We start from the raw sequence: 14482 nt of genomic DNA, 5'->3' as shown, positions 1-14482 counted from the left end.
GTTGTGTAAATTTCTGCCACAGACTCGGTAGCATTCAATTTTCCTTTCATCCGTGCTACCTGTTGTGTCTTGTGGAGGAACTTGCTCATTATGCCTTTTCTGCCTTGTTTTCCCCTGGAAGAGAAAAGGTGGAGAGGGTAAGGCTAATTATCCACCTTTGTGACTGAGAAATTTCTGTCTAGTAAGCAAGAGCAAAAAGATCAGAAGATATTTTGCATGATATTTACATGCTTAAAAGCTAAGTGAAAAAGTTTTATTCCAGTATGCATAGAGCTAACAATATGATTTGAACAGCAGAAAATTGAAATGGAAAAATTCTCACTCTAAAATTTTAACAGTTTTTGGTGTGGTTTTGTCAGAGCCGAGGAATTCAAGAACTGCCAGGCTATGTGGCTTCAACAAGCAGAGATCTATGAAGAAAACAACATAGGAGGTTATCGCCGAATATATCCCAATTCTGATTCTGTCAGATATGATAGGTTTTTCCAACAGAATAATTCACTTTTCCAGGAAACAGCAGCTTCCAGAGCTCGTGAACAGTATGCAAGGTAAGAAAGGACATTTCCTTTTTATGTAGTAATTTTATTAAAAACTACAATTACAAAAATAGAAACTAATGCAAACTAAAAAAAAGAATAAAAATAGGAAGTTCATAAAAGAAAAAAAGGAAGAAAATTTGAAATAAAAAGAAAAGTAAGAATATTGTAAAAAAAGATATAATGAAATGACTTCCTCCTTCATCACGACAAACATAAACAATTTAATAACTTACCACTTTCTCTTAAAACACAACAAATAATTCTTCCCATACCCTATCTCTTATATATAAACTAACCTTTAAAATCTCATTGTTAATTCTAATCAGCAAAAGTTTTTAAGTCTTACTAGAGGTAACAACATATCTATTTTAATCTTGATCATATAAATCAACTTTATGTTCGTTCATTTTATTTTTGATTATCTTGATTTTTAGTCCCATCAAATAATGACTTCGAACTTGATTTGTTTTCATTTGTTCTTTCTTTTTCCTTCTCACAAAATTCTTCAAATTTTAACAAGTCTCATTTGTAAATTCCATATAGAAAAGTATGCAAATCACTGTTTTGGTTTGTATTTTGTACATTCCTTTTAATTACAGTATTTAGCCAATTTAATTTGAATGCCCAATCTCATGTTTTTGCCTATCATTCTTGTAGCCTGTCATTTTAAATTTTTAATAAAAAAATTAATTTAATTTTAATTTTTAAATTTGTTAGATGTTAGAGGGATCAGTCTCATCTGGTATAATGTGTTCCTCTTTCATAACATATTTTAAATACAGTGTCTATAAAGAGGCAGACACACTTAAAATTAACTCTGGATCCATTGTTCACAAAAATCCCTTAATATTCCAATGTTAAAATATCTTGTTCCATTCTGTATTAGTAAATCAAATTTAAGTATTCTCTTTTTATTTTAGTCTTTAGTTTCTTCTGGTTCCATCCAATGTTCAATGTCCCATTCTATCAAGTTTTTTTTAAAGAGAATTCAAAACAGAAACATTTTCTCACAAGGATTCTTATAGTTAATTCTACAATTAATTTCAAATCCATCTGGATCCTTAGTTTGTTTGTAACTTTCCAGGCTCAGAATGGATTTCCAGAAGTGGCATCCACACAGAGAACTGGTTGTTCACATATTTGAATTCCACCTCTGTATAAAATATATTGATCTGGAGGTTCCTAATAGCCAAAAATCAGTTAACAAACAATTTCTAAAATTGTTAGAATTGTTGATTAGAAAACCCAGTGTCTTTTGAAGGCGCAGCTTTAAAAAGATGTCTATTCCTCATTTCCCAGAGCTGTAAACCCACTAGAAACCTCTATCTTGCTATTGCCTTGTAAGGAGCAACTGTTCTCTCCTTGTCCGTAAAGGGCTGGACTATTCACCACCTCTTCATTCCACTGAAGACATCAGTTTTATCATTTCTTCCCTGGAAATCAAGAAAGAGGATTATTTGATCTATTTTGTCTTAAATAAAATTACAGGGACTAATTTTTAACATAAAAATGTTGCTAAATTTAATGCTTCATTTTGTATTTTAACAATGCTAAGTAAACTGGCAAGAATCTTCTTGACTGTGGCAGGTATCAGCAAGTATGTATGAGAGAGAAAGAGAACAGTTTTCCCCCTATTTAAATGATTTTTTAGATGTCTTTAGAGATCAGAATGCTGAAGTTTACTTTGTAACAATATGTTATTTTATTTTTTAAAAATCTATCTTATCCTCCTAATGCCACACAGGAAAATTCATGACAATTTAAAACCAATAATAAATGGAAATAGTAAAAGGTAAGAGGGAACTAGACAGAAAAAGAAATCAAATTAAAGCTGGCAAGTACAGCAGATGATGTATTCAAGTAATTTCTGCATTGCTTTTGAAATGTGGGTTTCTAAATAGGAAAATTTTTACCAATCAGCAAAAGACTATGGAAGTCAACTTGGTGCCATGAGGCAGGGATTACCATAATTTAGGACCAGGTCTCAAGAAGGTTCATATTGTTTAAACAGTACTTTTGTTTGTTCCCATGAGTCATCATTTTCCACAAGCTGCGTTGGTTACCAGTTGACTTCTAGGTGCAGTTCAAGCTGCTGGTTCTGGGGTGAGGTCCTGTTAGTTAAACAGTGTCATCTCATGGGACCATAAAAGCATACTGTATCTGTTGTGGTGCCTGAAACAATGTCCCCAAAGAGAGCCACACAATTCCCATTTTATACATTCTCCATAAGTCTTTGAAAATGTGGCTTGTTTCCCAGGCCTTGGATTAGATTGCTTGTTGAGGCTTTGGTGGATTGGGATTGGGGATTTTTTGGGAAATACCAGGGTCTCAAATTGTTTGAAAATCTTCTAATGAATAATAAGTTGAGTAACTGCTGTAGTCAGAGATAGTAGGAAACATTCTAGTTCTTAGCACAGATCAAACTTCCAGAATACAGTCTAACCCTCAAACCTCACATTTTCAGCTCCTTCCCCATTCGCCACCAACAAATCCCTTTCATGGAAATCTCTGAAAAGTTTGTTCTTGAAAAAAAAAATAGACCTTTTATATAATTGCATTAATCCATTCCTAAAAAGCTCTAATACTGCTTTTTAAAAGAAACTAGACAACATGTTTAGATTTTTCTTAAAATCTAAACCATGTTGTCTAGTATCTTGTAAAAAGCAGTATTAGAGCTGTTTTTGATCTTCCTGGGTTCTGTCTTCTCCTATACAACTTTGTCAAGGAGGGGAAAAAAACAAATCAACTCTGCAAAGAATTGTTAGCATGAGTATCTCTTGGTGTAGAAGTGATTCTGTGCATTGTTCTCTCCCTCTCTCTTTCTCTCTCTCTCTCTCTCTCTCTCTCTGCCTCCCTCTCTCTCTCTCTCTCACTCCCCCCCACCGTGTGTGTGTGTGTGTGTGTGTGTGTGTGTGTCTTCTTGGTGGTTTTCTGTCTAGGTTCATCAGGTTAGCTTTTGAGGTACCTACTAATGCCACAACTCTGCAAGGCAGTGCATTCAGAAAATCTTTTTTTTTCCAGTGCTTATTATTTCTTCCTCTCTTGGCAATCAGTCTATGAAGAAATAGAGCATTTTCCTCCTCTTAACACACAATCTCTTGCTGAGTAGTTTTATAGAGGAGAGGAAATGGGTGAATGAATGGAAAAATCTCCTTGGATTCTAAGAACACCTCTAAACTTCAAACCAACATTGCTTTTAGCCAATTACATTACAGTTGATTGCCTTCATTAAATTCTTGACTGTCCCTTTAAATAAATAAAATTATTTGTATCCTGCTTTTCAGGATAACAATCATCTTAAAATGTCCTACAGAAAGCTAGTTTGCTGTCATGATTAAGGCATTAGTCTAGAAACTGGGAGAGTGTGAATTCTGTTCCTAGCTTAAGCATGCAGCCAGCTAGGTGACCTTGGGCCAGTCATTTTCTCTTAGCCCTAGGAAGGAGGCAATGACTTCTGAAAAACTTTATCAAGAAAACTACACGGACTTATCCATATAGTCTCCAAGAAATGACATGATTGGGTGGGGAAAAATGTCTTACAAGCAATTTAAACAAATGTAAATGAAAATTCATAGCAGGTATTGAAATATTGACAGGACTATTGGTGCTATGGACCAAATAGGGAAGGGAGAGTCCAACTGAGCTGACCATCTCCCCTCTCTCTTCAGGGATGCCAATTGGGCAGTTGACAGTAATGAACTGAAAAAAGAAAAAGGACATTTTTAACTAATACAATCATATTTGCTTATCTTCCTTCTTCTCTTATTTTATGTACTAGACCAGAATGAGATTTATGTACAAAGGCAACAAACATAATAATATCTATTATCATTTCATGTTTTGCTTTATTATTATTGATATTGAGGGTGTGCAATAGCTCAGTGGTTAAAGATACTAAGCTTATCAGCTGGAAACATGACAAGACTCAAGCGTTGCCTAATGGGATGAGCTTCAGCTCTTGCTCCAACTCCTGCCAATCTAGCAGTTCAAAAGCATGTAAGTGTGAGTAGATAAATGGTACCACTTTGATGGGAAGCTAACAGCATTCCATGCACCAAAGCATATTGGCCACATGATCATGGAAGCATCTTCAGACAACATTGGCTGCCTCAGCTAAGAAATGGAGAGTCAGATACGACTGGACTGGGAAAATCTTTAACTTTACCTATTATTGAAATTAGATTTCCCCTCACCTTGTTCATAGATAGCTATATTATTTACAGTGGCTAAGATACTAATATTCCTGCCTCCTGTTATCTCACAATAACAACCTTGTGAGATTCATTGGGTTGAGAAAAATGACTGGCCCAAAGTCAACCCAGCCGGCTTTCATGCCTAAGCTGGGATTAAAATTTACAGTCTTCTGCATTGTAGACCAGCACCCTCATCACTATACCAAACTGGTCTCTTAGTACCCGTAAGATATATCACACATTAAACAAAAATCACAACTGCAAATTGATTCTGTTTTAGTTGCCTTCCAGTTTTTACCTTTGTGTCTTCCAGACTAAGGCATATAGTTAAGGTTCTGCAAATGTTTTCTCTTGTTGCATAAAGCCTGATTATTAAAGGATAGCATATTCTCCATATACTTTATTCACTATATCCTAACATGTTAAAAATCAAACTAAGTGAGCATGAGAGCTGCTTCAAGATAAAACCACAGATCCATTTGCCTTCTTGCCCATCATTCTAACTGAATTTCTAACTTTGCCTGCTTATTTTACAATGAAACCATTTATAGTACTCAGTCATTACTGATTTCTTGCAAGTTATTTGCAAATATTTCCCCAACATTGCATTAATAAAGAAAATCTGCTGATCTCTGATAATAGGTTTTGTGTGTCCTTCCTTATCCTGATTCTGACTACCATGGCCTGTTTTGGATGTTTGAAAAGCCACCAGTAGACAAATTAATTATCATAAATCAACAGTGCTTGGTATTGAGCCTTCCTTCCTAATGTAATTGTTATATAACTTTTTGGTGAATTGATATAAATAGGCTTCAGCTGCAGGAACTGCGTCTCAAACAAGAACAAAAAGTTACATTGAAAGAAAAGAAGACTGAATTCCCAGGAGAGTCCAGTGGAGAAAAAACAAAGATTCCTAGGCCAAAGACCGTAAATAGATCAACTATATTGCCAGTCTCTGTCCAGGTATGGATAATAGAGAAACATTTTACCTGAAAAATTCTTTTTTTGCATAGGAACCTCTAAAAATGAGAAAGCAAAAAGGCTTTAATTCTGTGATTTAATTTTTAATAAACCAATTGCAATGAACAAAATTGCAAAACTAAAAATAGATCATATTCTCAAATTAAGTAACATCTTACAGCCAATTAAATTCATTTTCAGTTTTGAATGAATTCAGTGAGATTTAATTAATGCATATTTTCATAAATTAATTAAGCTAAGAGCCAACTTGTCCATTATTCAGTATGGTTGGTTTCCCTCCACTTTCTAGTAACAGTAGGAATCATTATCGTTTTATATCTAAAATGCTCATTAGTTGTTTAGCATTTTGCTTATTTAGCATTTTAACAACTGTTCTTCTTTCAATGAGTTTGAGATAACACAGATAAAAGTACCGGCAGATTTCATCATTAGTTTTTTAATTCAGTGTATAAATAGTTGTTTTGTACTTCACAAACTTAGCTGTTGCTGGCTACCTGTAAAATAAGCTTAAACACTATGTACAAAATACATAAGAGCATTTACAAAAGTGTTCTGTTTTGTGCAGATTTCTAGTGCAAAGCTCCACACTTAATAAATAGCATATAGTCCCTGTGTTCAGTCATTCAGACCCTAGTTATCTCACGGTTGAACTATTGCAATGCATTCTACCCTTGGAGAACATTTGGAAGCTATAATTGGTTCAGAGTGCACTGATGTTGTCAGTTCTTGTGAGTCTAAGAATGGCCCATGTAACACTACTTCTCTGTGAGTTGCATTAGCTTCTAGTCTGCTTCTGGATGCTTTTCAAGAAATTTGGTAATCATCTTTAAAGTCCTTCATGGCATGGGTCCAGGCTACATCCCACTGGGGTTGGCCCATTCCACCTGTGCCAGCAGGGGAGGCATTCTGCAGGCACCATTGGCCTGAGTATTCTGACTGGCTGGGTCCAGGAGAAGGGCCTTCTCTACCGTCGCAACTGCCCTCTGGGATATCTTGCCCTCCAGAGTGAGGTCGGCTCAATCCTCCTGAGCTTAAAGACCTGGTTCTACCAGTTAGCTTGGGGTTCTAATCCTTCATTCTGGAGTCCCTGAATGGCCCAATTACATTTTGTATATATTATAGAAAGGACATTTAAGCTCCACCAATTTCAGCTGAAAACAAGCATAACTTTGAGGCTTTTGGTAGGAATCATTTTTCTTCTCCTTCATTTCCTCTTTTACTGCTTTAGATGTTGAGGGAGATACAAAGTTCTTGTTCTTACTCTTCTGCAGCCTCAACCATTGTTATTTGATGCTATTATAATGTTTTTGATGTTGTCTCTCTATCTTCTTCTGGGTCTGCATTGTGTTCTTTGACCTTCTCATTTTGTATATGCCTGGGTACGGTATGAAATCCCAGGACATCTTCTCCAGGTGAACAAACCACTTTATTTCTCTTTTTCTTGTAGTTTAGAAATAGGTTGTATGCCAATTCTTTTTCTCTTATAATCTCATTTCTGATTTTATCTCTTCTGGTCACTTCAGCAGCTTTCTTCGAACATCTCATTTTCATGATGATTGACATTCATTTTTGTTTTATTGTAAGTGTTCTTATTTGATACTGGTAACATAGGGAATGAATATGTTTGTATCAGATGCTTCTTTGTACTGATCAGTATTGCCTTAGGTTGCAGGAGTGGAGCTAATTGTCCCAATACTTGGTTTGCCTTACTGCATTGTATGTTAATCTCTTCATCCATTTTACTATCTTTGCTAAATGTTGTTCCTAGATATTTGAACTTTGATACATGTGTTATGCTTGTTCCCTCTATTACTTTCTTAAGATGTGCGTTTTTCTTCCAATTGCCATTACCTCCATTTTCTCTTTGTTGATTCTCATATTATTTGTCTTGCATTCTTGGTTCATGACTGTAAGATGTTATTGTAGTTTTAGCTGTACTTGCTATCAGTGACTGATCATCTGCAAATATATTATTTGGCTTTTTTTGCTTATGCTGTCAATATAGATGACAGCATCTATATATAGTGGTGATAGTACACAACCCGGTTTATATATTACTGTGAAGGATTCCAATATTCCACTTCTGCAATCATTTTATAAGCTTTTTCATGCTCTAATAAGATGTTCATTTACTCCATATTGGGTCAATGTTTGCCATAGCAATTTCCTATCAACTGTATCAAATGCTTTTTCTTAGTTTACAAATATGACAAAGAGATTCTTATTGTATTCCATGTTCTTTTCTATTAGTAATTGAAGTGCAAAAATTGCATCTGTGCAACTTCTATTTCTTCTAAAACCCATCTGCTCTTTTGCTAGTTGTTTTTCTATAACTGGTCTTAATCTTGTTTCTATTGTCTTGGAGTACATTTTTTCTGTATGACTCAAGAGTGAGATGCCTCAATATTGAATGCATTCTCATTTGCTTTTGTGTTTGTTCGGATTCTCGAAGTCCAACCCTGGTCCACGTTGTGAGAGGTGGTAACAGAATAAACTAAGGAGTGGGTGAAGTATGGTATGATTTTGTGCCATAGTTTCATTATGGGTAGCCATGAAGGCCATCCTGGTTCACCCTGAAACAGCCTGACCACAGGGGCTCTAGTGAAGTTGCAATAGGCCCAGCAAACCAGCAATGGATAATATATTATATTATATATTATAATGAGATACAAATGGATTGATCTTGGAATCATTGGGAAAGTTAATTTGTGGTTAGATATCATTTTCTCTTATTCCAACCCACCTCACAAGGTTGGAAAATTAGAGGAGGAAGGAATATTAGTTATGTTTGCTACCCTGACTTATTTATAAAAAACAATAAAGGTGGGAATGAATGAATGAATGAATTGCTTACAACTGAGATAAAACTTATGCTTTTCATTCTGAAAATGCTCTGGATTCAAGGCTGAAATTTACAATACATTTGATACCTGGCTTCTAATTTAAATTAAAATTACAAAATGTTATGTTCTATGCCAGTTGCACCTGTTCTTCAAGGCCATGCTCATACTTTGTTTACCTCTCATATGAATTGCTGCAGCACATTCTATGTGGGGTTGTCCTTGAGTGTCTAGAGGTTTCTATTGGTGCAGAATACAGTTGTGTGGATAGTTATGTATGCTCTGTGATTATAACATCTTACACTTTTCAATGAGCTGCATTGGTTGCCAACTTCCTTCATGGCACAGAACCAGCTTATTTGAGGGACCACCTCTCTTCCGTCCTATCTACCCATCCCATTGGATCTGGTAGGAGGGGCATGCTCCCATCCCATAGTGGTATCTTTTCTGCTATGGCATCCACCCTGTGAAACATCATCTCCCTAGAGATCAAATTAGCCTTTCAAAAGACTCTGAAAACATAGTCTAGCCAATAGATCTGGGTACTCAGGAATGTGATAGAGCCCCGGTTGTATTGAATATTATTGGTAGGTGTGATTATCTCAGCTGTGAACTGTATGCATTTTATTGTGTTTTATATTTTTTAAACTATTATATTTTCTGATTGTTTTACACTGTCTTAATTATTTGTAAGCCACCCAGACTCATATACACAAGATGTGTATCTACATAAACTGGAATAGTAAATAAATAAATCATATTTAAAAGCCTTTTCATTTCATTTCCACTCATCCATTCATCTATCAGAATAATTTTTCCCATAGATTGCATTTATTCAGAGTGTTGCATAGTTCAAAACTCATGCCAGTTCTTTCATTAAGAACATTCACTTTAATAGCATGTGGTTCTCATTAGTATATGTTTTCCTATTATCATATGCACCCAGAGCAATCTAAATGACATTAGCTAATACCTACTGACATATATTTTATCCTTTTCATTAATGATTAATCTTTTGTTTTCTCCTCTATGTATGTATGTATCAATTTCACTCCAAAATATCAGACCTAATTCATTCATTCTGATCTTTAATGCATCTTTCCCCTTTGTTTTAATTTTGTGAAAGGTAGTGCATTTGTTTCATATTTCATTTCTGTTCATTACATTTACTTCTCCAATGTTACAATCAGCCATGCATCATGACTATCACCAGTATTGTCTAGAAATATTGATCTCTCCCATCAGTCATAGCTTTGATCTGTTATGGTTTTTATGTTATGGTTTTTTTGGCAAGATGTAGAAAAAGTCATATGGCACTCAATATATAGCATTTCTGGTAATGGTAAGGACATTTACCAGATATTTTTGTACATTTTGAACGGTTTGCTGTTGGTTTTATATGCTATTTTGAGTAAGCTAGAATTTTCAAATTAAAGACTACTTTGCCCCATCACACCAGCTGGGAGTTATATGTGGTTCACTGATAGATCATCAAGGTACAACATAACCTTTTTACATTTTTAAATAAATAATGAAGTTTAGCATCAAAAGGATACAATACCAATGCACACATCAAAACTCAACAAATCAGTTAATTTTTGTACTTGTACTTTTTTCAGTTATATAAATCTAACAGATATAAAATACAATATTGCATTTAAATACATATACTATTTGATTGTTTTCCTATCTGCCTGTAAAATAAAACAAAGCAAAAATACATGCAACTTATCCACATAAACTCTTGCTCCCTGTAGTAGTATTTTACCAGGTAGACAGATATGTTACAATCACAAGCTACAAAGTGGTTCAGTAGCAACTGTTGGAACACCAATCATTACTATAATATAGTATAATAGCTTGCTATATTTTTTTTCAAGTTTGGAATGCTCAAAATTGCTGTTTCATGATAGAATATCAAGATATATGATTAGTGGTATCAGCCTTTGTTCTGTTTAGGAGATAAACCAATCTCACAGGAAATAAATCAAATAAGCACTGAAAAATATGGATGACTGAGTTATTCTAATTTATTTTTATCTTTTTATTCAAAAAATAGCTGGGTATGAGAACCTTAATCTCTTTGACATATACTGATGTTAGGGGAATGATGCCAGATGAGGTATCACTTAGAACAGGGATGTCAAACTCAATTTCATTGAGGGCCGCATCAGCATTGCAGTTGCCCTCAGGGGGCCAGGTGGGTGTAGCCAGGGTGGGTGTGGCCTACTGGGTGGCCGTGGGTGGAGTGAGTGTGGCCTACTGGGTGGGCATGGTCAGCTCTACATTGTTCGCATCAAGGGTGCCTGTGGGGGCCTGGGCAGGAGTGGGACAGATCTGAGGGTCTCTGGCAGAAGGGGGTGGGACCAGGGCAAATGCCAAGGCATGGTCCACTGGAGGAGCCTCACTGTTCCTTTCAGGCCATGCAGGGGAGATTGGATGGTGGTGTGGGCTGCCCAGAGCCCGGGGCAGCAGAGGTCAAATGCCCAGCCTGGCCCTCAAGCACCCACAGCACCAAACCCATCCCCACTTCCCCAAGGGGGTGCCCACCTGCACTTACCTCCTCCTCAAGGCTGCTGCTGCTGTGCTTGATCTCCTTAGCCAGGTTGCTCATGATGGCTATGAGGGCAAGGCCCATTCCCTCTCCATGGGAGGAGACCCGACTTTGTATCCAAAGTTTCCTTAGCAATAGGATGGGAGACCCCCAGGATAGGCCAGGAGGAGGGGGAAATGGGATGGTGAAAGGGCAGCAGGGCAGGACTAAGACATGACTTCCCTCCCTTTCCTTCTTTCCTTCCTTCCTAAGTACAGAGTGGTGGGAAAATATTTGAGATGAGGGAGGGAGAAAAACAGGCAAGAAATGCAGCTGGGGAGGTATCACCCTTCGTGAAGAATGAAGAAATGCACCATCGCCTGGAAGTGGCCAGCACATGGTCCTCACTTACTTCACATATCTGGCTTCATGGGCTCTGGGGGAGGGGATGCCATGAGCAGCGTGAGAGTCAACGTTACCTGTGCGATATCGCCCAGCCCCTGCAGGGGCTGGTTCCTCACTGTTTCCAGATGGCTTTGTGGAGCTAAGACTGAATGCGTTTCAGCATAGATGGCCACCACAAAATTGTACATTGACTCCTGGCCAGCCAGGGTCAGGGCAGAGGGGGACGTTCCCTCACTCTTTCCAGGATGGCTTCGTGGGCCACATGAAACCACTTTGCGGGCCGCATCCGGGCCCCGGGCCTTGTGTTTGACATGTCTGACTTAGAGATAAAATAAGAGATACTAAGCTATATCCTAGGGGAAAGAGGTGAGACCACAATATAAGGACCGGAAAGTTCACCCTATGGCCTTGCAGAAGATTTCATAAGAACATAGATTTTGAGGCTTCTTGACTTTGAACATAAATTGTACAATCTTTAATCATAATTATATGATCTCCATAGTTTCCACAGCTTCTTGCACTTTTGTATTAATGCCTTCTAGACATAATAATAAATAATAGCATTAATAAAATAATAGCATTAAAGTTAGATGTGGTAAATATTCAATCTGTATATTAGGGTTTGGGATATGCTTATTCTATCTTAATCCATTCTCTACTTGGCCTTTTTCATTTTAATGCAATTTAGTCAATTCATAATAAGACTGAAGTTTATTATATGTCTAAATGGTTAAGATAATCAGAGAAACAATGTGATTTTCTGACATGTTTTAATAAGAAGGGAAAGCTGTGTGTAGTATTCCAAAAAAACTGCTTAAGAAGTGGCTTGAGATTTTGGGAAGGAGATGTGAGAGAGATAAAAGCAGATTTCAGTTGAAGGTTATGCTTGTGAAGCTTTTCCTTCACAATCAGTTAAATCTCATGAAGAACTATTGGTTTTTTTCCTGCAAGAATGAGCAAATGTGGCCCTTCAGATGTTCCTGAGCTCCATCAATCTATACCATTGACCAGATTAGCTGGAGTGAACCTTCAACAAATAAAGTTAAGGTTTTCTCTACTTTTGATTCTTATACTGATCTGGTGAGTGTATCTTCCTTGAACTTGGAATTCAAGATATATTTTTTAAGCAATAAACAAATTGCTTAAATTTATGTGACAAAACAAAATATTTTTCAGCCTCCAAATCTAATAAAGTTATATACCAAGCTTTAAAAAAAATAATCTTCAAACTTGTTTTTTACAGTAATGAGAACAGAGTGTAACCAAACAATTGCATCTTTGCAATTTATTCAGCACTTAAGTCATAATATTTTTGAAAAGTCATAATTTTATATTTTTGATGTTGTTTTAATGTATACATTTGTGCATATTGTCAATATCAATGAAATTCAACCCTAACCTAAGCAGGCTTGATCTCATACACATATATGTACACTTATTGCTCTGAATTTACTGGCCATCACTATTATAATATTGTTTGGGGCTGGTTTTCCATTTTTGCACAGACTCAGATTTGTTCAGAATCTGGACCTGAGGCTGCTCTCCTGCTTGAACATTTTTCGGATGAACAAGAGCCCAAGAAAGAAGTGACTTGTGAATCTTCAAGTATTTCCTCAAATAACAGCCCTGAAACAGACAGCCCAGAGTATTCTGCAAATTATCCAGTGAGGCCTTACACTTCTGTGCCTGATTTGACATGGCAGAATTCATCCAGCACTCCAGAACAATCTAATTCCAGGCCAGAACTGAAGAATACCATTAATAGTCACCATTCTGCAACTAATATGAACATTAAAACAAAAGTAAGTTACAAATCAACAGGTATGGCAACATTATTGCTGCACTGTTTCTGAGATCACAACACCACATCGGGCAACAAACAGAGAAAACTTTTAAACCAAAAATTGTTCAGGATCTTTTTCTGTCTTGGCTTCATGTTGTGAAAGCAGTAAAGGTTGGAAATCAAAGATAAAGGGACTATACACATTGCACTTTGGTTTTAGGCTGTCCCTTTTTTGTTAAGTCTACCTATTGGGATGAATGAATACTAATATTTAGTAGAATGCAAGGTTACCTTGATTTAATCACTGAGATAAAAAATTAGTCTAGTCACATTATATATTTGAGATAAACACGGCCACATACAACTTTCAAAAAAGAATGGGATGCTATTTTGCATCTCTCTGTCCATGATTGTACCACCAAAATCTCAAAGTTAGATTTTAAAAATAATAATGAAATAATGTATCATTACATTTTACAAACTTATTTTATTTAAATCCAACATGCATCTCAAGGGATGGGTGAAGTGCCAAAAATTTGGGACTGATTCTGTGATGTTGTGCCTTTACTGTGATGTTATGTCCAAATATTTTGGAAAATCCACCTCCAAAAAGTGTGGCCCCTATCTGAAAATAAGTTGCCTATACTTATTTACCACATTCTCTAGATCTCTTAACAGCTGGGTTATCAATGAGGTTTTGAAGCAAATGTATCCCTGAGAATCCTTCTCTTTCTTACCAGCATCAACCACCAAATGGATTTACAAAAGCATGCAGTAAACAAAACTCATGTCATCCTGACACACATTTTCCAACAATGAGCAAACATCATGTGAGGAGCAGAACTGCAAAAGACAAAGGTGTCTGTGAAGCACCAACTGTTAAAAATTTCCACCCATTTGGTGAAATGTCTTTCCAATATCATGTTGGAGAAAAAGCTTCATCACACTCAGCAGTCAAGGCAATCAGAAAGAACTTTTCTGAGAATGGCAAGGGAAAAACATCTTTCTTTATTTCAGAATTTTTCAGCAAAAATTTTACAGCATCTGAAAAGCAATTAAAACATCTCTGTCAACTCCCATCTCAACACTCCACCAATCGAGCAAGTGAGAGCAATTTTCTTGGCTATTGTATTAATCAACTTTGGATCTGTAAAAAAAAAAGGGCGGGAGAGGTTGATTTCACCATTTGTATGCATGCTGATCTTGAA

The 14482-nt window shown here is 36.3% G+C and overlaps 1 protein-coding gene across 4 annotated transcripts in view; it reads left to right on the top strand.

The window, feature by feature from the left end:
- Positions 1-14482, top strand: part of TTLL6 (tubulin tyrosine ligase like 6) — a 43077-nt gene that overhangs the window by 25262 nt on the left and 3333 nt on the right. For all 4 annotated transcript variants that reach the window (XM_039333172.1, XM_039333171.1, XM_039333174.1 and 1 more), the window contains 4 exons: positions 360-548; positions 5542-5695; positions 12997-13293; positions 14015-14378. In XM_039333172.1, the coding sequence (XP_039189106.1) occupies positions 360-548; positions 5542-5695; positions 12997-13293; positions 14015-14378 (1004 nt within the window). The remainder of the gene's footprint in view (positions 1-359; positions 549-5541; positions 5696-12996; positions 13294-14014; positions 14379-14482) is intronic.

The sequence above is a fragment of the Crotalus tigris genome, unplaced genomic scaffold, assembly GCF_016545835.1.
Source record: "Crotalus tigris isolate CLP2741 ecotype Arizona unplaced genomic scaffold, ASM1654583v1 scf7180000024472.5447098, whole genome shotgun sequence".
NCBI lineage: Eukaryota > Metazoa > Chordata > Lepidosauria > Squamata > Viperidae > Crotalus > Crotalus tigris.
The sequence above is the reverse complement of the archived record's forward strand: the minus strand, read 5'-3'. Positions and strand labels throughout refer to the sequence as shown.